Below are 23,702 nucleotides of genomic sequence, written 5' to 3' on the forward strand. Positions count from 1 at the left end.
CGTGCGTGTACGAGGTGTACAGAGCTGAGCTGCGCGTGTACGAGGTGTACGGAGCTGAGCCGCGCGTGTACGAGGTGTACGGAGCGGAGCCACACATGTACGAGGTGTACAGAGCGGAGCCGCGCGTGTACGAGGTGTACAGAGCGGAGCCACATGTGTACGGGGCGTGCGGAGCCGCGCATGTACGAGGTGTACTGAGCAGAGTCGTGTGTGTACTTGGTGTATGGAGCAGAGCCATGTGTGTATGGGGTATGCGGAGCCGTGTGCGTACAGAGTGGAGCCATATGTGTATGGGATGTACGGAGCGGAGCCAAGTGTGTATGAGGCATACAAAGCGGGCTTTTCCCGAGTACACGGTGGAGCCCAGAGGAGCATTTTAAAACTCGCACATGACGTTCCACTGGAAGTGATGTGCTGGAAGCTGACCGGAAATGAGGTAATTTCATGAGGAGATTGTGACGAAACTAGGAATGCTTCAGATCCATCACCATGTCCTCCTCCGACAGTGCAGACAGCAGTATCGCCTTGGAATCGGGGATGCCGGCTATGTGAGCGGATCATGATATGTCCTGCACCGGGAGGCTCAGATGGGCACAACAATGGGAGGCGGGCTGCTATAGTATCTTTATAGAATCTTTCTTACTCTCTGTTCTTTATTTCTCTCTGTTCTTTCTTTCTCTCTGTTCTTTCTTTCTCTCTTTCTTTCTCTCTTGCTCTCTTTTCTTTCTTTCTCTCTCTCTCTGTTTTCTTTTTTCTCACTCTCTGTTTTCTCTCTTCCTTAGTACCAGTCAGTGTGCCCACAGTACCAGCAAATGAGCCCATAATGCCAGCCCATAATGCCAGCCACTGTGCCCTCAGTAACAGTCAGTGTGATCAGCAGTGCTAAATGGGTGCGGTTGGGCGTGGACATGGGTGTGACTAGTTGTGAAATAGGTGTGACCGGGGCGTGGCCTAAAATTTGCTCCGGCATGCTGTGTGCACCGCAGTCTTTGTCCCTCTTTCCCTTCTTCAAAAGTTGGGAGGTATGATAGGGGCGGCTATGACCTGGGGGTCTGGTTGCCCAATGGATAGCAGTTCTGTCAGGAATTCTGTCACCGTGCATACAAAAGGGGACAGAGCTTTGGGAGGAGTACTGCAATTAAAAGCAGTAAATAGGACTGAGCTGAAATACTGGGCACAGCTGTGACTACATGTTATATAGTCGTGTTAATCTCCTCTCACTTCTTGTAGCCTACAAGTGTACAAATATATTATATAGTCACCATGAGACTAATGGGCCTGTGTAACTTCAAATGCCAGGGCTAAATTTTAGTCCCAGTCCGGCCCTGCCCTAAGTCATATGGCAAGGCTCATTAAAGGGTCCATCTTGACTATTAGTATTGCTACTTCCAAAAGATGTCACTGGAGTTCAAGTCCTCTTTGTCTCTGAAGAAGCAATTTGCATATTTAATTTCCAAGAGGAGCATGCATGGTGTATAATTCACCTCACTGACATGCCAAACCTGGCATGTCACTCTCCACAAGGAGAAATGTTACTCCTTGGACCAATAAAGAAAAAACATTATCCTGCTGTTACTAAATGTACACACCAAGTGAATATGAACCAACCTGCACACAAATGTAGCCACTGAAGAGTGTACAGAACTCTTAAGGTACTGTCACACTTAGCGATGCACCAGTGATCCCGACCAGCGATATGACACGGTCAGGATCGCTGGTGCATCGCTAAGTGGTCGCTAGAGAGCTGCCACACAGGCAGATCTCACCAGCGACATAGCAGCGGTCGGGGGTCGCTACTTACCTGTCAGACGAGGCGATCCTGACGTCGTCCCGCCCGCGTCCACGCGTCGCTCGTCGGCACCACAGAAAGCCCAGCAGGAAGCTGACAACGAGAAACGGTCCAGGACGTTCTCGCTCGATCAGCGATAACCAGCGGGGCAGCCGGTCGAAGGTAAGTATCAGACAGTGATATCGCTAGCAATATCGCTATAACGTCACAAAACCAGTGACGTTATAGCGATATTGCTAGCGATATCGCTTAGTGTGACAGGCCCTTTACAAGTGCTGCTGCCCCTTGAGACATCTGAAAAGTGGAGGTGCCGAGAGTAGACCACCACCAATCTGATATTAATGACCTGTCCTAGATATACAGTAGGTCATTACATTTAAAAGTTTCTATAACCCGTTAAAAAGACTGAATATCCTAATCCTAATTATTCCATGCTTGTGATTTTTATAATATGACTGATCTTTCCACTTGACACAACCGTAATAACCACTTTAGTCTTTGAGATAGGGCTTCACAATTCATTATTTTTCATCATTTGTAGAGTGCGAATTATATTAAAAAAAAACACATCATAGTTATTAAGAGGGGCCCATGGAAAAGTAGCCTGCCTCCAAGACTGTTGCTACGCTCTCACGAGGAGTCTGTAACCCCTTGCTTTCTTCCTGGTGATGTGGTGTCGTCCCATGTGCAGTGTCTGACTTTATTTTGCCTTCCTGTTCAGTCCGTCTGTGCGCATTGTGTCAGAAAGATGGTGTTCTCCATTGTGAAAGGCTATGTGGGATGCCGATTGATTAAGTTAATGCAAGAGGCAATGACGACAAGTACCCCGAAACAAAACCACCAGCTAAATTTTGTATTCAGAGTCTGGTTCAGAAATGGCATCAAACCGTCTCTGTCACAATTATGAAGAAGCTGAGGCCTCCATCAATCAGGACAGCTGAATGCGCTCATGAAATTCAGCAGGCTACTTTCCCATGGGCCGCACTGTATATATAGCTCCTCCTGGATAAGATACCCTCACTTCTAGTACAGAGACATACTGTATTGTAGACTAAACAATTCTAAAAATGGGGCATTTCTCAGATTCTAATTATAAAGAGTTGAAGAACTGTGGATACCGGGGCATGTAGCTGTGTTGTTGCAAGTCCGCGTCTCTCTCAATGGACCGCTGCACAATGTTCCGTACGGAGATGAAACACAGGAGCGGGTGCGTACTTGTGCGCCTTGACCACACGTTGTCGAGCAAACTCCCCACTGTGACCATCCTTCGGCAGCAGGGTCTCCTGAAAAAAATATTTAGGAAAGCGCAGGGTTAACACTTGGCAGAATGACGCACATAACAGGCATAATCCCGTCTTTGTTAAAGTGTGACATTTGCAGATTAATAATAAGGTACACGGTTTAATCCTTTTTTCTGTATTATTTCACTAACTGCTACTGTGATAAAGTATTTCGCTAAGGCCAACATTTTGTCTCTGGTAGATTTTACGCCATGTCTATCTTAATTAGTGATGCTGACAATCTGTTTTATTCCTTCTCAGCTCCCAGAAAGTCTGAACAGTGTCACAGTGACAATACACACAACCTTCGGAACAATGTGCGCCAATCACATCGCCAGTCTGGAGTACCATAGGAGAATGACAAAATAACGGCTGAGAGTTTGCCAAGGGTGTGACAATGGCAAAATCCCCTCCTTCTGTGGGTGGAATACATTTATTCTCCCGGAATAGAAATGTGTGCAGAAGCACACACACAAACAAACACACAAAACACACAAAGATCTGACATAAGGGCATATTAGCAGGCACATAAATATTCATATTAGCAGGCTTTTTCCCTGCTCAGATGCTTTCTGTCATAAGCGTCCTTGGACTTCATCAATCTCCAGCCGAATACGAGAAGTGGACTCGTAAATCAGAGGGGCTGGGACCACTTTGTGCTGGAATCACACGCAGGAAAATGCTGAATGTATAAGTTTGAATCTTAGAATAAATAGATTATTTCTCTCCCTTCGCACTCATTCTCAGCGCCCTCCAGGAAAAAATAGGTAAACGCATAAATTCTACAAATGATTGGGCGTAGAAGGACGACGGGCGCTTGATAAGAAGGAGAAAGGCTAAATTTATATGGAACGTTCCCAGCTGCGTCACAACAAGCCCATTATGTGACAAGCCAGAAAAAGGTATTTCCCCTGTCTGCTAATCTGGGGAATAATACAGGTGACAAAATTACGCAGAAAACAAATAATGGGAGTGTGGAAGCTTGTGTGCAGCACCCCTGGGGTGTACAATGTGGCAGCTCATTTTTTAGAAGGTAGAATAAGAGAGCGCAGGAAGCTGGGGAAACTTAAAATGTCACTTGTCAGACAACCCACTGAGCAACTCTGTCTACTACTCCCCCAATGCCAGCAGAGATGAACGATTCATCAACTACATTTACCATTATTTTATTGAAATTATTACATGCAATATAATTCTGAGCTCAATCCAGCAATATAAAATAACCAGGAGATTAACATTAAAAATAATAAATCAAGATATTCCGATAAGAGGACATGCTCTAATCTTCATCGTACTGTACTGGTTTATATATCAAAAAGCCTTTGAGGGTACTAGCTTTTGTTTATGAGACCACTGATGAGCCAATAATACCCCAAAGCTGCATCAAGAGCATCTTATTCAGCCCGCCATCCTGAGCACTGTGTGCTGAGGAGCAAGTTCCTCAAAGCAACTGTCTGCAGATGGCTATCTGGCCTGGTTTATAGCCCTGGTCATGATGTAGAGCTTATTAAAGGGTTATTGTTAAAATGTATTTATATCAATATAACTTCATAAACTACAATGGTTGCATGCATAGGTCTATTTTCAGCCGTCACGGTTTCTGGTATTCAGAGCTATTCCCTGCTATGGAGACACAGTTGCTAAGCGTTCCACTTCTCTTCTGGAATGTTACATCATAGATCAGGAGTCTGATAGGTCCATCCATGCAATCACAGGTTAGTGGGCTTGGCTTGTTATGCTCATAATGCAAGCCCCGCCCCTGAGGGAGCCTGATGTCCTGTGAGATTCTGTACTCTGTCTACTTGACCCTCTAAGCTCTGCCTGATGCTAATTCACAGCTATGAAGTCAGAGTTTCCATCCAAGCCCCTGTCATAAAGAGGCTATGCTGGTACAGCATCTGTCTGTCCAACCACTGGTCTTCCTCCCTCAGTAGTTCTCCTGTATCATATGGGCTTTCAAGCCTATATGGAAGGAGCTTATTTGTTTGCTGGCTTGTGTTAGAAGCCAAGACCAGGCTACCCCCCCCAAATCTGTGATACAATGTCCCAACAAGGAGGGGGAACGCTCAGCAGCTATGCCCCGTCACAGAAAATAGTTCCAAATACCGCATACTGTGACAATTGAATTTTTATCACTATGAATACATTTTTATCCCTCCATATGACCCCTTTAATGGTTTGTCAGTGCTTGCTCTAAAGTCTACCATGTTATTACTATATTTGCATGCAGAAGTAAAAGGGCCCTTGAACAAGTACTTGACTGGAAAAGTGAAAGCAATGATTAAGACAACTGCTCTGGAAAATATGGTGTGGGGGGTTGGTGATTTTGTAGGACTGATAAAAGCAGCACATCAGGAGCTGAGAGAAAGAGAGTAGAGGTGAGCAGTTAACTGCTGTATAGAAATCAATGGAGAGAATCCACTGGTATCTTAGGAGTTAACTCCTCAGACTGCAATTTAGCCACTGTGTATACTTGGCCAGGCCCCTGTGGCCAATCTCCATGGCAACAAATTATGTGAGATAAAGCTCTCATTGTAGGAGAATGACAATGGCAAATGGAAAAAGCTAGTCATCTGCAAATCTGCTTATTTTCATACTACTTAAGTAATTATACCAAATTCATAACATAAGAATAACCCTTCAAAGGGACAGCTATTGACTCATAGTGGTGGCAACCTCCACTAGGTGGCACTAGTCAGAAGTTGTTATGATAACCTAAATACTGCAAATCCGACACATATATCACTATAGGATCTGTGGCAGAAATCGCTGAGCTTCCTGCCATAGATGTGCAGATTTAATGGCCAGGGATCCAGGACTCACTAAATTGTCAGCTTTTCTGTGCGCAAATTTATTTGGTGATTGCTTTCCAAAGTAGAAATTTTGATTGTCAACAGAAATGGCAGGTGAAAGAGCACGTGATTGTCAGCAGATTTCAAGGGGATTTCGGCACAGACTGTGCCAAAATATACATAGTCAGTATTATTTACTGAGTTTGTAGTTACAGTAGAGCGTAGTCAAGTTAGTATTTGGCCGGTCGCATGCTGTCGCTCAGCTCCTATAGATGTGAATAGGAACAGAAATGTAGTACTCTGCAAAGTATATAGATCGTCCATGTGTTATCAATTCTGTAAATCATGTGGATCGCCCTTGCACCCATGGCGGTGGGGTACTCGGTACCGGGCCTGTGGAGTTCAATGGGAGATGTCACGGTAGCTGTGACCTGGTCCGTGGCCCTGGGCATCCATTGTAAAAGGGGAATGTTGAGCGTGTGGATGATAATGATTAAAGTTTATTAGTGAATGATTTGTGACACCACCTGTGGTGTTCGGCAATGAAGATGTTAAGCCGACGCTGCAGACAGATCCTCTGGGACAGATGGTGTGGTGCAGCAATGATGTTGCGGCCCTCCGCAGGTACGGCTGTAGTCCCAGGGCAGTGTAGATGAAACGCTAGTGAGGAGAGCGTAATGGTGCAGTGTTAAGCACAGAGATGTAGCGGTGCTGAGTGGGTTGGTGCAGGAATAAGCGGAGGACACCTGGGCATGTAGTTCCAAAGCTTTACTCACAGTCTGTTCAGCATACAGGTGCCCGCATCCGTGCCGGGTCCTCCAGGTCCGGGGCTCAGCCAACGTCCAGGCAAGATGAAGTACTCCGTTCCAACACTCCGCCAACATACGTGCCTTTTCTGAACGTCTCCCTTTTGTGCCTATAGTGAAGTACTCTCAGTACTGAGTTACACTGAAGTTCCTCCTGTCAGATGTTCTTAGAACTCTACTTGTACGGCAGACAGCTATAGCCTGCTTCGGGGACTCCTTGCTACTAAGTCCCGGCTCACTCTCGTTGCTGTTCTGCTCCCAAGTCTTGTGTGGGAATAAAGTGGTGACAACTTCTATTCCTCCGGTGTCTGTCGCAGGACCAATAGTATCCATACAACCTCGGGGACCGGACCCCGGCCTTGCGCTGTGAACTTGGGAAGGGTTCTGCTCTAACCCTGATCCTTAGTCTCCTCTCCTTACGTTCCGTACTAATCCTTCTTTCTTATGGAGAGAGTCAGGCTTTCTATCAATGTTCCTTTCCTGTGCCAGTGGACACAGGTCACTGAGGTCAGCTGCAGCACTTCATCCATCCCACTCAGAGGATCTTCACTCTTCCTCTGACTCTGTCAGACTGACTGACCAAATCCTAAACTCTTCCCGCTCTTTTGATGCTAACTAAACTCCACCCGCCTCCCAGCACGCTTCGTGTTCCAAGCAGGGAGCCACTAAAGGGTGCTTTGCTACACTACTGTGTTATGTGGGATGCAGGTGTTGGAGTGTGGTCAGGTGTCTCCACCTTACCTGAATGGTGGGGCACCACACCTCAGGAGGAGGTGCAGTATCTCTATGGCGACTGAACCCTCAGGGGCGCCACACATGTACATCCAGACACAGTGGGAGCTGCACGCAGCTGATAGTTGGGGGTGAAAGGTGGCCGACCCACACAAATCTGATGGTGACAACTTAGTCTAAGGAAAGATATACAAACTTTTTGCACTTTTACCATACATGTAAAAATGTGAAGTTGCCTACTTTGATCAACGTGTGTCATTGGACGATGGATCACAACAAGATTTATGTAAGAAACTTGGCACTCAACTTATGATAATGAAATCCAGATTAATTATTTAGGCTGTCACAAAAACAACGGTGGATTCCGGGTCAGTGTAGGAGAGGCTAAGCACAGTGCCTGCTTTTCAAATCCCTGCTTTTGGTCAGCTTTGACCTATACACCCCTTCTCATATTTGCAGGACTAAACTCTAATTATGGTTGCTGCTACGCCACCTTCACCTACAGGCACATTTAGCCCTGTATCTATACTTAGTCATACAGCAGTCAGGCTGATGAAGGTCCAACTGGGACCGAAACGTCCTCTGTTTTTGTGACTGCCTAAATAAAAAATCTGGATTTCCTTATCATAAGTTGAGTGCCAAGTTTCTTACTTATATCTTACTGGCTTGGGAACCTACTTGAGCACCTTCACAGTAGTGCTACGGTTTATTCGCTTAACAAGATTTATGTGTCCTCAAAATACCTTATGCACTTACATGGGTAGCAGTAGTGGACTTCATGTATATCTGGTCAGTTTCTATATTTTATGCATTGTGAATTTTAGGGGTAGCTACTTCTAAGACCTTGCAACCTCATGCATCCATCTTTCCTAGACTGTTTTTATTTAGGGAAAAGTTTAGCTTTATCCTCTTTTTCTCCACCTAATTTGAGGCCTAAGTATAGAGAAAGGTACGAGTTTAGTATAAGGTCCTTTGTAAGAGAGATTGCCTTTGTCTTTGGTAAACGGGGTCACACACTTTGATCAAAATATGTGCGCAATGTCTCACTCTTTTATACTTGTAGCAACAATGTATTTGTACATTTAATACTATAAGTAATGCTTGGTAATTTCTTTTTTTCCCACTATGCTAAGGATTAAACTTTAATAGCTGATTGTGGACAATCCCTTTAAGGGGTTATCTGGATTTAACTAATCTTTTTAGAAGTCAGTATAAGGTGCCATGTAACTAAAATGTATTCAATTTCTATATAAGGCTGTGTGCACACGCTGCGGATTCCGCTGCGTTTCCGCAGCGGTTTTGGCCGCTGCGGACACGCAGCAGTTTTAGCTGCGGTGTTCAGTACCATTCATTTGAATGGGAAAAAAAAAACGCTGTGCCGACGCTGCGGAAAAAACCGCGCGGATTTGCTGCGGTTTTGAATCCGCAGAAAGAATTGCATGTCAATTCTTTCTGCGGAAACCGCTGCGGGTTCATAGTGAATCCGCAGGACCAAACCGCAGGCAAAACCGCAGATAATCCGCAGGTCTTTGGACCTGTGGATTATCTGCGGTTTTTGCAAAATCCGTGCGGATTAATCCGCAGCGGATTCCGCAGCGTGTGCACGTACCCTAAAACTGACAGTCATGTTTCCACTGTACAGAGTTGTGCAATGACTTGTACGATGTGTGCGTGGGGGCGCTAGTGGTGCTATTAACATAAACATTACCAAAACAGAAAAAAGTGTTAGGACAGACTTAACTACAAATAATACAAATATTTATTAGAAAATATGATTAAAAATAAGAAATATTAAAATAAATACCCAACATGGCAAAATACAGATATGGTAGGTGGGAGAGCCTAAAAAGAGGAAAGGGATGGAATACTTTCCAAAGATGTAAAATACTATAAGAAAGTGTATGGGCAGAAAATTGGGGAGAGACCTGTCAGGTTACCGGCATCCTATGATGACCTCAAGGTGCTGACTAAGCCAAGTGCACATGCATGTGAAAATACCAGTTAAGGCTGTGTGCCCACGATGCGATTTTTAAGCGTTTTTGCCGCGATTTTCGGGGCGAAAACGCTGTGAAAATGTTTAAAAATCGTGTACAGAATGCCCCCCATGCATTCCTATGGCATTCCGCACATGCTGTGCTTTTTTCCACGGCGGAATCGCATCGCAGAAAAAAATCGCAGCGTGATCATTCTTTTGTGCGGAATCGCAAAGAATTGCCGCGATTCCGCACCCATAGGAATGCATGAGAATCGCTTACTTCCCGCATGTGGCTATGCCCACCATGCGCGAAGTTAAGCGTCTCATGTGCGGTTGGTACCCACGGTGTGGAGGAGAGGAGACTGTCCTCCAGGCCCTGGGTACCATACCCCTGTAAAAAAAAGAATAAAAAAATAAAAAGTAGGGGTATATTTACCTTCCGACGTCCCGCGCTGCCATCCCGGGCCACATCGTTCCCAGTAATGCCTTGCGGCAAGGTCCTGTAATGACGTAGTCTCGTGTGACTCTAGCGGTCTCGTGAGATCGCTATAGCAACGCGAGACCAACGTCATCACAGGTCTCGCAAGGCATCGCTGGGAACACTGAGGCCTGGGATGGCAGCGCGGGACGTCAGAAGGTAAATATACCCCGATTTTTTATTTTTTTATCATTTTTAATATTCTATCTTTTACTATTGAGGCCGCATAGGCGGCCTCAACAGTAAAAAGCTGCTCACACTTGTCAAACACTATGTTTGACGAGTGTGACCAACCTGTCAATCACTTTCCAAGTGATGCTTCAAATCGCTTGGAAAGTGCTTGAGAAACTCGCGGCAAAATCGCGAACAGAATCGCGGTAAAATCGTGGTGAAATCGTGCGGGGGAAAAAACGCGCGATTTCTGGGAAGGAGTCTTGTTTTTAGTGTGCGTTTTAAAACGCTACGTGGGCCCATAGCCTAAACGTTATTGGCAACAGTGAAAAAAGAAGACACTCACATGACCAGATTGCAGGATTGACATCACCACGCCAAAGAATAATGTGCGTGTGCTCGTAGGCCAAACAAAGAGCTAACTGCGGCGATCGTGTGCCCATTGCATAACAAGGGCAGTACGTTTTGAAGCTAAGGGGTGGAGGCAGTGATATGCAGGGAAAGTTTAAGAGAGAGAAAGGGGGGAAAACGTAAGAAGAGAAAAGGGGAAAGAAAGTGGGAAAAATGAAAAAAATAAGTTGCAACAAATATCAATGCAAGAGTCAACGTTCAGGCTCATTTGAACAATGGCCTATCACTCTTGACCCACTGAATAACATATCTGGCAAAATTAAGAATAAGCACAGTGTCGTCACAGATATCCTTTAATGCAGCTCTGCTCACCTCGCACTTCAAACCCCATGTCACAAACTCTCAGGAAACAGCTACTCTCCCTTACACTAACGCCTCCCACTGTAGGCTAGTCCAAAACATTAACTCCTATTTTACCCAATAATCAACTATTTACATATCTATCACACCACTACCTATTATAAAACTATCTATATATATAAACGCCTTATCATGTCTGTCTGTAACCAAAATCGCGGGCCACTGATTGGTCGCAGCCGCCAGGCCCCCACCAGGCCGCAACCAATCAGTGACAGGCGCAGCTGTTTGTAAGGGTAAGTCGGGCGCAGCGCTCAATCGGACGCAGGCCTTAATCTGTAAAAAAGAGAATTAAAAAGAAAAAAAAAAAAAGGTTATTCTCACCTTCCGACGGCCTCCTGTCTTCTTTCCACGCGCCCGGCCTCGCGTTCCCAGTATTGCTTTGCGGCTTAGACCGCTGATGACGTCACTCTCGAGAGAGCGAGAAAGAAGACTGACGTCACTCTCGCGAGAGCGAGAAAGAAGACCGACGTCACTCTCGCGAGAGCGAGAAAGAAGACCATCAGCGGTCTAAGCCGAAAAGCATTACTGGGAACTCGAGGTTGGGCGCGTGGAAAGAAGACAGGAGGCCGTCGGAAGGTGAGAATAACTTTTTATTTTTTAATATTAATTTTTTACATGCTAGAGGGCCGCGGCAGTGATTGGTCGCAGCTACAGTACAGGGCCGCGTTGCTGATTGGTCACGGACAGAGGGCCGCGACGCTGATTGGTCATGGCTACATGGAAACGGGGGTGAGGGGACCATGCATACCAGGAAAGGGGGTGAGGGGACCATGCATACTAGGATTGGGGGGTGAGGGGACCATGCATAACAGGATTGGGGGGTGAGGGGACCATGCATACCAGGAAAGGGGGGTGAGGGGACCATGCATACCAGGATTGGGGGGTGAGGGGACCATGCATACCAGGAAAGGGGGGTGAGGGGACCATGCATACCAGGAAAGGGGTGTGAGGGGACCATGCATACCAGGATTGGGGGGTGAGGGGACCATGCATACCAGGAAAGGGGGGTGAGGGGACCATGCATACCAGGAAAGGGGGGTGAGGGGACCATGCATACCAGGATTGGGGGGTGAGGGGACCATGCATACCAGGATTGGGGGGTGAGGGGACCATGCAAACCAGGATTGGGGGGTGAGGGGACCATGCATACCAGGATTGGGGGGTGAGAGGACCATGCATACCAGGGAAGGGGGTGAGGGGACCATGCATACCAGGATAGGGGGGTGCGGGGACCATGCATACCAGGATTGGGGGGTGAGAGGACCATGCATACCAGGATTGGGGGGTGAGGGGACCGTGCATACCAGGAAAGAGGGGTGAGAGGATCATGCATACCAGGATTGGGGGGTGAGGGGACCATACATACCCCGAAAGGGGAGTAAGAGGACCATGCATACCAGGAAAGAGAGGCAAGAGGACCATGCATACCAGGATTGGGGGGTGAGAGGACCATGCATTCCAGGATTGGGGGGTCAGGGGACCATGCATACCAGGATAGGGGGTTGAGGGGTAGCATGCATATCAGGATTGGGGGTGAGAGAACCATACATATCAGGATTGAGGGTGAGAGAACCGTACATATCTGGATTGGGGTGGTGCATTATTGCATTATTATTAAATCTTCAAAAATAAACTGCATACATATTCTAGAATACCCGATGCGTTAGAATTGGGCCACCATCTAGTACCATATAATAAGCATTACATGACATTAATTATATAACATTACTGCACACTATACACATTACATTATACTACCGATCCTTATCCCACACTATACATTACAATTCACATGACACGATATATACAAAAGATGCAAGGCATAATATACATTACAATATGGTACATAATGTGATTGTTGACTTCAGGGGTAGGAATGTGACAGCACAGTCCAACCACCCTTACAAAGATATGAGATATGTTGTAATCAATACACAATACTGGCAGTTTACATTTAAATTCAGCATACTTTAGGTCTCATAGTTCGGAGTTAGCAGAGACAGTCTCAAATTTTCAGAAACCATCCACGCAAATTCAGGCCAGACCAAAAGGGGTTGAGTTTAGGTAAAACCCCACCCAAAAATAATATTATGTTACTGTATATCATGTGTGTTACTGAATAGAAATGTTGCAGTATTAGTACATTGTTTTAAATTAGTATACTATGTCACTTTGTGTGACATCACTTCTGGCTAGCAGGTTATGACCTCTGTTCTCAAGGAGTAATGTGATTTTATATTGCTTTTTTATTTTTTTTAAACTGTGTATACTTTTTAATTAGCTAATTACTTTTCATGCTGTGATTGTTGGAGCAAATGTCCCTGTTGGGATAAATGCATTTGTTATGTGAACCTGGATAAAAGATAGGAATTAGCGGACTGTGCTCCCCCCACCAGCAGTGAGTAAAAAACTATTTTTCATATTGCTATATTGGGTACTGCAAGATTGGTTGGCACATTCTCCACTTTATGTCTTTGCAGGTCTTGTAATAGAATCCTGTGTTGGATATGCCAGAGAATATTGTAGGGTGCTAAAACTGGAATTTGCATTTTGAAGGAAAAGTGGTGAAGGGACTGCTGCTAATCACATAAACTTAGTGATTAGTCCACCAGTTGATGAGCCGATCCCATCCACTATTGTTTGTGATACAAATAGTTAGTGGTCATATTTTAACATTTTTATGGTATACTGTACCCATCTAAACGTGGGCACTCTTGTGGCTGTCCTGGTGGTGGGAATTGAACTGAATCTGGTAGTAAGATCAATTCCCCTCCCCCGCCCCTCCCAAAAAAGCACATATGTTGAAATGCAGGTATTTGAAATATAAATCCATCATCACCTTTATATCATCTATTTATTGCGGCATTCCTTACAAATTAGCATTTTTCTTCATAAATTGAGGTCTTAAGTGCTCTGGGAATGAAAGAGCGCTCTGCATCCCTTATGTTGTTTTCCCCGCCCAGCACCAGCCTCTTTAGCTTGACTAATAGCTCACCGCCCAATTTCATTGCCTGATAGTGAGCTATCAATCAAGGTAAAGAGTGTCATGATCCAGACTGGGTTTTGAGTCCTGTCTTTCCATGTTCCTGGTCTGGTCATTTCAGGGGTTAACCTTTCTCAGCGTCTGCGTTCAGGTTTGCTATTTATCACCGCTGCTTCCTGCAGGCAATGTCAGTTATAGTTCTGCCTATGGCGTGAGTAGCTGACTCTGTTACACCCTGATTTGTCCTGCTGTTATTCCTGACTCGACCCGTGTCTGTGTTATTCCCTGCTCCCTGTCCCGACTGTGTGTCCCCTTTGTGTCTGGACTTCTTGGTACTTGAACTCGACTTGGACCCTGACCTGCTTTTGCCTTTTGTCTTTGGCATATCTGCTCCTGACTGTTACTGATCCCCTGGCTTGTCTCTGACCCTGAGTTTGCTTATTCCTTTGGTATTGCGCTACAGTCTAGAATTTGACCCGGCTTGTTTGACTTCTCTGCTGCCACCTGGTGGTAACTTCGCTCGTGCACAGCAGGTCTGCTTCATCTGTATGCTGCACCTCTCTCCATTGTTTCGCTACCTAGAGGAGGTAGCTTCTACCTGCATTTGCAGCAGCGTGATGAAGAGGCTGGTGCTGAGTAGGAAAACAAGGTCAGGGGTCAGAGGCTCAGGAAGTGCTCTGTCACGCCCACAGCACTTAATATGTTATGCATTATGCTTTATGCATGAAAATATTAATCGGGAATGCAGCAACATAAAAGATATAAAGGTGTCAATGGATTTACATTTCATAGACCTGCATGCCCACTTATGTGGTTTGGGAGGGTTGATCTTATTGACAGGTTCCCTTAGGCCTCTTTCACACATCAGGTTTTCGGCTTCAGGCGCGATCCGGCGCTTTTGACTAAAACCGGATCCGTCGAAATGCAATGCCGGATCCAGTTTCCCCCCCATTGACTTGCATTAGAGCCGGATCGAGCCGGATGGCCATGCGTTTCATCCGATTTTCGCCGGATCCGGCAATGTGACGCGATCCGGCGTCTGGAAAAAACGGAGACTGTAACGTTTTTTGTCTCCGTCGAAAAAGCCGGTCACGCCGGATCCGGCGTGTCCGGCTTTTTCATACAATGAAAGCCTATGAGCGCCGCAATGCGCCGGATCCGGTTTCTTTGGTCTGAGCATGCTCAGTAGCTCTGCCCACAGGACATATATAAAAGCAAGACAATGGGACCCTCAGCCACACCCAACATGCCACCCAAGCCAAGAACCAGGAGCAGGAGAAGGCAGCAGACATCTGCAGCAGCAGCACCATCAGCACCACCCCAAATGGAGCAGCATGCTGAACAACGGGAGGGGAGTCCAGCAGCAGATGAGAGACGGTAATTATCAAATCCCCCATTCCTCCAAACTAGGGCTATGGAATATCAAGATATTCATTGGCCCTTTGTTTCTCTTTATTCAACAGCCGCCCAATAGATGCAGCAGCAGCAGCAGCAGCAATGGCAGCAGCAGAAACACCACCCACAGCCATGGAGTCTGGCCATGAGGAAGACAGCACATCTTCTGGGAGCCCTCCCTCGCATCGTCAGCGTTTGATGGTAAGTTTTTATTTCCAAAATCCATCATCTCTGTAATATATGTGTATTCATTGCCTTTTATTTCAAAACAGGAATCACAAGATGAAGAGGAGCTCCCAGAAGAAGAAGGAAGGGGTGGACAGACACTTGGAGTGGGCTCACAATTGGTAAGTTTTTTGCATCAAACGCAGAAACACAACATCACACTACACACAACACATAGAAAACAATGTTCTGCAGACCACACACAGCAAACAAATGCCTACATCCAAAGACATAACATTTTTTGTTTTCTTCTCTAGTCTTCCCAATCTGGTGCTCGGCCAAGAGGTCCTCGCAGTGCCTCCCAGGGTCGTCGGCGACAGCAACGCGGCGGTCACCAGCGTGTAAGTATAAATATTTTTGCTTTGTTTTTTTTTGCACTTTTTATTTCATTTCTTTTGTGGAGGCTAATTATGTTATTTTTGTCTTTTTCTTTAACAGCCTTCACAGCGTGCTCCCGACTCTGACGGTGAGGATTGAGGGATTGATGTGGACCGCCTCATCGATCTCGTCAGAGAAAGGGAGCCGCTCTGGAATATGGCTGACCGACGCCACGCTGACCTGATCGTTACCCGACGACTCTGGGAGGAAATCTGTTCGCTCCTTGTGGACCGCTGGGAGGACCTCGAAGCTCGGGCCCAGATTAAAGAGCGTAAGTATATACAGTACCGGTTGCTTGATTTAAACCAGTGTTTCCCAAACTCCAGTCCTCGTGGTCCCCACGGATCATGTGTTCAGGATTTCTATTTACTTTGGAAATCCTGAAAACATGACCCCTGGGGACCATGAGGACTGGAGTTTGGGAAACACTGATGTTGTATACTAACCACTTTGTCCTTTCTCGTTTCAGGGGAGAGAATTGTGAAGCGGTGGCGGTCTGTGAGGGATCGTTTCAAGAAGGAGTTCAATAAAGAGATGCGGGCCCCGAGTGGATCTGGAGGACGCAGGAGCAAGTACAAGTACGCACGAGCCCTGTCGTTCCTCCGGGAGACAATGCTCACCAGAAGGTAAATATTACACACCACATGTGACAAAAAAATGTTTAGATGTAACTTTTTTTTTTCAGCCAGGGCCATACCATGTCACTATTTTAATTGTTTTTTTTTCTCTTTATTCCACAGCACGGTGAGCAGCACTCGGGAGCCTGCACGATTGGACCCTTCTGAGGCGATCCCTGAGGAGACCGGCACCGAGGGACACTTCGACCGCCCCGGTACATCTGCACCTTCCCAGCCTTCCCACACATTCGACCCATCTGTCCCATCCACCAGCACAGGAGCATCGTGGCCGCCTACATTACATGAACCTGCTGGTGAGGAGATCGCTTTCCCTTTACCCCACCCTTCTGCCCCTGCCACCTCTAGTACACCTGCGGGTACTGGGCGGCAGCGGCAGAGGGGTCAGGAAAAGACTTATGCGCCAGAGTTCTTGCATCTGAATGCATCTTTCCAGAACTGTCTAAAAGTCTTGTCAGAGCAAATCTCCGCAGGCTATCAGCAGATCAACTCCAGCATTCTGGAGGTGAAGACACTTCTGCAAACCATGCATTCAGAAGCAAGATCTTCGCCAAACCACACCTTTTTCAGGTCTGTTGTGGAGCGCATGGAAACGCACTCTCCTGCCCAGCAGATGCATGTAATGCATTCATGCCACGCTGCTCTCCAGCAAGTTACCTCCCAACCTCCTCCTCCCACCACAGTAGTTCCTCCACCTGCACCCCCTCCAGCCACTTTCCATCCTCCCCCTCCTATTACATCTACACCCCCTCCAGCCACTTTCCATCCTCCCCCTCCTATTACATCTACACCCCCTCCAGCCACTTTCCATCCTCCCCCTCCTATTACATACCATCCACCTCCCCAGCACCATCCACCTCCCCAGCACCATCCACCTCCCCAGCACCAGCAACCTCCCCAGCACCAGCAACCTCCCCAGCACCAGCAACCTCCCCAGCACCAGCAACCTCCCCAGTACCAGCAACCTCCCCAGTACCAGCAACCTCCCCAGTACCAGCAACCTCCCCAGTACCTGCAAACTCCCCAGTACCAGCAACCTCCCCAGTACCAGACATTTCCCCACTTCCAGCAACCTGCCCCGTACCAGACATCTCCCCACTTCCAGCAACCTGCCCCATACCAGACATCTCCCCACTTCCAGCAACCTGCCCCATACCAGACATCTCCCCACTTCCAGCAACCTGCCCCGTACCAAACTCCTTCCCCATACAACTTGCCATCAACATCATCTGCTCCTACAGTCCCTGCCCAACCCTCCACTCCACCACCCACCACCTCTTCTGCTTCCCACATGTCCACCCATTCTGTAGTTTTTTCCACACCTTCACCTCTAACTGTTCCTTCCCCACCACGATCCCAGTCCTCTCTCCACACTCCCAGTGTCGAAGTGTCCCGCAGCCCCTCCAGCAGTATTTCCACCACACACTACACAGATTTATAATGTGTGTATTTAAATAAAAATGACCAGTTTTATGGTTTCAAAGCTTTATTAAACAAGTTTATTAAAATTTTAAAAAAGTTTACTAAAAAAAACCTTTTTCAATAAAAGTTAAATTATTTTACACTGGTTGTCTGTCATTTCTTTCTGTGGCGAAAAAGGTTAAATACAGGGTATTTAAAAGGTGAAATGGTATTCAAAACTAGGTATATAACTGTGGGTAAATTTTAGCTTTTTGCCACAGTTGTGTTCCTGGTTGTGTTTGAAGCAAAGTATTTCACCTAAAAAGTTGTGTTTATTGTTGGTGATTTCATAACAATGTACACAACTTTTGTTAAAAGGTGAAATACTTTGCATAAAACACAACCAGGTACACACCTGTGGCCTAAAGCTAAAAATAGAGACCATGACAAGATAGCCAACTATGGTTGACAAAGGTATATACTGTTGGTACAGAAGGTACACAAGTTTGGTTGGGCACAAATCTTTCACACTCTGTCATCCTGCCAGTGTACTCTGCCTTGAGGTGACATAAAGTATAGTGCAAAATTGTCCCTCATTACTGAAACCGTCACAGAACCTCTAGTGGTAATGTCATGGTAATCTTGCAAGGTGGTTTCTTCAGAGGTGTCCTCAATGGAAATGGGTTCCTTGCAGATAACAAAATTGTGGAGTACCACGCACGCTTTGATCACCTCGTCCACAGTTTCTGTCTTGAGGTTGATCGCAGTCAATAGGACCCGCCATTTGGCTGTCAGAATACCAAAGGTACATTCAACCATTCTTCTTGCTCTTGTGAGGCGGTAATTAAAAATGCGTTTTGGTCTTGTCAATCCTCTGCTAGAGTACGGTTTCAAAAGGTGTTCTGACAGCTGGAAGGCTTCATCCCCTACACAGACAAATGGCATAGGTGGACCAGATGTTTGCGGCAGCGGTCTAGGTGGTGGGAACTGGAAGGTGTTTCCATACAGTTTACGCCCCATGGCAGACAGTTTGAAAACTTAAGAGTCATTGGAGCGGCCATAGGCCCCAATATCAACCGCAATAAATTTGTATTCCGCGTCAGCGATGGCCATGAGGACAATTGAAAAATATTTCTTGTAATTGAAATATTCCGATCCCGATCCAGCTGGCTTTACAATGCGGATATGTTTCCCGTCCACAGCGCCCAAGCAGTTGGGAAACTGACATATCTGTTGAAACTTGTCAGCAATTTCAATCCACCTCTCTGTTGTGGGCTCTGGTAAAAACTCTTCAGCTAAGGAGTCCCACAGTGCACGGCATGTGTACTTCACTATTCCAGATATGGTGGAAATCCCGAGTCTGTACTGGAAATGCAGTGACGAAAGGGATTCTCCAGTTGCAAGAAATCTGTGGGGAATTAAAAAACAATAAATTAGTTTTAAATCACAGCATTACATACCAAAACTGAGCTATAACACTTGGAGATACAAACTACCACCAACAAGATTGCAGTGAAAGTGTGCTCTGATGCGATCACATCCAATAAATGTGGCTTACCTTAAAGTCACCATCAGACGCTCTGCGGGTGAAACAGAGAAGCGGCAATAGGTGTCCGCTTTTCTTATGAGGTGTGCAATGCGCTCCACCAAGTAATCAAAATTCTCCATTTTCATCCTAACATATCCAAAAAATTTATCCGGGTTTCGTCGAAGGTCCATGCAGAGTGTAGAATAGACCCCACGCGTCATTCTCTTGGCTGTGATGGGGTGGATCCACAAACGTCGTCTACGATGCCTGATGCGCTGCTGTCTCGCTCTCTCCTTCTCCAGAACAATCACCCTCAAACGATTCGCCTCCGCTATAAAATCCGCCAAATTCTTCAAAATATTTCCAATGACAACATCCATCTTCGCCAGTAACTTGCTCTTCTCTCCAACCTGCACTTTCTCCTCTACAACCTGTCAAAGAAGGGCTGTAGGAACATGCTATATATAGTTTTCCAGTAGCCAATCCCGTTCGGAAGGCCACAAGGGTCAATTTTAAAAACCGGATCCGGCGTAATCCGTCGAAAAACGGATAGAAAAACGGATGAACCGGATGAGACGGATCCGGTTTTGTCTGTCAAGAAAAAGACGGATCCGTCACATCCGGTTTTACTAAACATTTGCCGGATCCGGCGTTCCGGCACGACGCCGGATCGCGCCTGACGCCGAAAACCTGAAGTGTGAATGTAGCCTAAACAACTCTACTTTAACAAGAAGGATTTTGGTAAGTATGATATAGACCTGCAGTCATAAAGATGCAATGATCAGAAGTGAGAGCTGTGATGAAAATTTTTATAGGGACAGAAAACCTTAAATTAATCTTATAGATGTGATGTATACTGTCACTTCAGGTTGAAGGCTATGTACAGCACCTAATTACTTGTAAAAGCTATTTTTCTTATTGAAAGTGAGTTAAAAACTTTACTCCTTACCCGTAGCCATAGTCATAATTCATAAGGAAACTCTTGTTACCAATTTTCTTTGCTATTTTCTCAATGCCTTGAAAATGAGAAACTAAAGTTGTAGTCAGTTACTGGAAAACCACGTCTTAGGCTACTTTCACACTTGCGCTTTTTTGCATCATGTGTTTTTGTGCGGTTTTATGTGCGTTTTTTTTTTAAAACGCATGTTTTTTCTGCACTGACGTGCGCATTACCATGCGCACGTCAGCGCACTCATAGACTATAATGGGTGGTTGAGTGAAAAAAAATGCATTACGTGCACATGCGTTTTTTTGGGACAAGTCGGATGCACAAAAAATGCAACAGGATGCATTTTGTGCGCCCGAGCGCACACTACAAAAAAAACCGCATGCACATACAAACGCGTACAAACGCATGTGTATGCGCACCCATGTAAACTATAGGAAAAAAACGCATGCTTTTTTTGAGCAAAAAAAAGCGCAGTCTGTCTTTTTCCAGTACTGGAAAAAAGCGGTAATAATAATAATCTTTATATAGCGCCAACATATTCCGCAGCGCTTTACAGTTTAACAGATTCAAAACACAAGTCATAATACAATAATTAAAGCAAAATAAGATGACCCTGCTCGTGAGAGCTTACAATCTACAATGAGGTGGGGGAGATACAAAGTACAGGTGTGTATTTACAGTGATGTATTTACAATGATGGTGCAGCCACCTTGAGGGAGTGATTGATAGATATAGTGAATGAGCTTCACACGCACACTTACACACGGTACCGGAGATGTCTTGTGTCCATGTGTGTAATACTTGCGACACACATGTGGCAACCGTGTGCCGCATCAGTACCTTACGCACGGGTGCCAAGGATGCAGCGGTACAGTAAGCGCTGTTCCCCAGCATCGGGTGCTGAAGACGGCTCTCATCATTCTCCACTGCCCTGCCAGCGATTGGCTTGAGCAGGGGAGAATGATGAGAGGCGTGTTCAGCACCCGCAGCCGGGGAACAGTGTTGCTGTAACACTTCTTCCCTGATGCCTATGCGTGTCACATAGATGACATGCCAGTATGTCCTCCGTGTGCACGTGTGCGGGACGTTTTGTGTCGCTGATGATAAAAAACTGACATGTCAGCATGTTTTGCCCATGGACACATGGTCCGTGGAAACACACTGACGTGCACACGCCCATTTACTTGAATGTGTCAACGTGTGTATGTGTCTCTGGTATATGTGCAAACTGTCACCACACGTACCGGAGACATGGAAGAGTGAAAGAGGCTTTAATCACTTTTGTGATAAAAATAATTGATGCGTCCCACAGCTGCCCCGGATCCTGCAATGATGGTGCTGCTATTCCAGTAAAGCACCGCCAACATAGCAGGAATGGCGCTTTTCAGTTTTCAGACATCTATTGACCAAAAGTGGCCAATCAGATGACATCAGTGTCCTGACTAGTAGCAGTAGGCAGCTGATGCTCACTACATGACTGTTTTTCAATATAACAACCAGGAGATGGCATCATGTTATTAAGTAGCAATGTCAGTTTGCAATTCAGGTTCAGCACATTACTACACTGATGTCAGAGAGAAGTTTTCTTTCACCCAAAGTAAAGATTTGGTCTGGCTCCTTCTCCCATAAATTAGCAAACTTAAAGGGTTCAGCCAATTTATCTTTACTTTACCAGATCTGTTGGGGATATGATTTTGTGTACATTTACTACTATACAAGCATGACCAGTTTTCCTCCTGCACTTATTAGTACAGCCTTCCTCGGACTGCTCAGCTCTCCAGTGTATAAACTGGCTGCTGATGACCAGCCCTGTCCACCAGCCCCCTCTAATAGACTAGTCGCTTTCCCATGTGAGGTGTTTCTCTATTGGAGATCTATGGACAGGTCTGGTCACACGTTCCTCCACCAGCAGCCATTTTATGGACAGAAGCTCTGATCAGTCTGAGGAAAGCTGCACCAACAAGACAAAGGAGAAGATCTGGTCATACTTACACAATGGTAAGTGCCACAAACCCTATCCCCGACACGTCTGATAACGTAAAGATAATGGCTCACCTCATTAACCGACTGTGCAGCCAGCACTAGACAGCGCAATACAGACTGTAGAAGGCAAAAGGTGAAGCATTAATGAAACACAATATGTAATCATGATTTTTAGCCCCAATTGCATGCATTTAGGAAAGAACAAAAATTGTCTCCAAAGGTGGACAACCCCTTGAAATATTTTGCACCATTTGCCTGCTATAACCTCTTTTAGCTGTCTAGTGCTGGCTGCAGAATGAGCTAACTTAGGCCGGTTTCACATTTGCGGTTGTGTCCGCAGCGTTTCTGATGCATACATCCGCATGCGCAGTGTTTGTATGCGTTCAACCGCGTTTGCTTACGCATGCGTCGTTTTGGGTTGTGCGGCGAGGCGCAGCCAACGCAACATGTTGCAATTTTGGAGATGGCAAATTGCCACCTCCAAACGCATGTGGACGCTTGTGGTAGGAATGCGTCTAAACAACGCATTACAGTCTATGGTAACGCATACGTACGCAAGCACATGTGTACGCTTTGTGTTTGCATACGCAAGAATTTACATAAGACACGCCCATTGGGTGTGGCTTGTGTACATTCAAAAATTTGCCAGGAAAATAGCACTTGCCAATAGTCCGCAACAGCTAACACATGCATGCGTTTGCATGCGTTTTTGCATGCGGTTGCAGATGATACGCTGCGTACTCAACCGCAAATGTGAACCTAGCTTTAGATTCCGTCTGTCAGCTGCTACGACAGTCAGATGGTGAGTTTGTAACTCTTTTACATCTTTTTTTGAGCTACTTTAAATTGATTTATGACCACAGACCACATGAAATTTGAATGTGCAGGAAAACAGATTAACTCCTATATCAGCAGTTTACCTGTAACTCTGGCTACTTACATTTTTCTCTCTTTCTGTCCTTCATTTAAAATGGATTTCCGATTTTCTGCCATGAATCCATACATTCTGCAAGCTTGCAAATACAAGTCTTTTTCTACAGTAGGGTCATGGCTACTATCGTATGACAACCAAAAAGTAAGCACCTGACCTTTTATTTTGTGGGTTAAGAAACCTAACATGGCTTATACAATATAATGAGATATTTGACCTGAACATGTTCCCACTTCATGTTCCATCAGCAGGCAAAAGGTCAGCGGCTCATTTCTGGATTGTTAAATGCTAAAACTTACCAGGGCTTTATGGTCTTGGGTAATTACAACTCCTGCACCAATTCTTCCAGCTCCTGGTTTCCTGTCACTCATTCCCTTTCACTCCTGTCGCAGCAGCACGTCAGTCTGTAATTTGGACCGCACCAGTTTATGTGATTCTGCATTGGTTCAGCATTTGACATGTAAATCCTGATTAATGTGGGATGTTGTGACCTAAAAGCC

General features: G+C 45.8%; 1 protein-coding gene across 4 annotated transcripts in view; it reads right to left on the reverse strand.

Moving 5' to 3' along the window:
- ADGRB2 (adhesion G protein-coupled receptor B2) overlaps positions 1 to 23,702 on the reverse strand; it is a 682,656-nt gene that overhangs the window by 154,025 nt on the left and 504,929 nt on the right. For all 4 annotated transcript variants that reach the window (XM_073551947.1, XM_073551949.1, XM_073551948.1 and 1 more), the window contains exon 4: positions 2,908 to 3,072. In XM_073551947.1, coding sequence (XP_073408048.1) covers positions 2,908 to 3,072 — 165 coding nt within the window. The remainder of the gene's footprint in view (positions 1 to 2,907; positions 3,073 to 23,702) is intronic.

This window comes from Dendrobates tinctorius, unplaced genomic scaffold (assembly GCF_039654945.1).
Source record: "Dendrobates tinctorius isolate UK_male_01 unplaced genomic scaffold, ASM3965494v1 ptg000183l, whole genome shotgun sequence".
In the NCBI taxonomy this organism is placed as follows: Eukaryota; Metazoa; Chordata; class Amphibia; order Anura; family Dendrobatidae; genus Dendrobates; species Dendrobates tinctorius.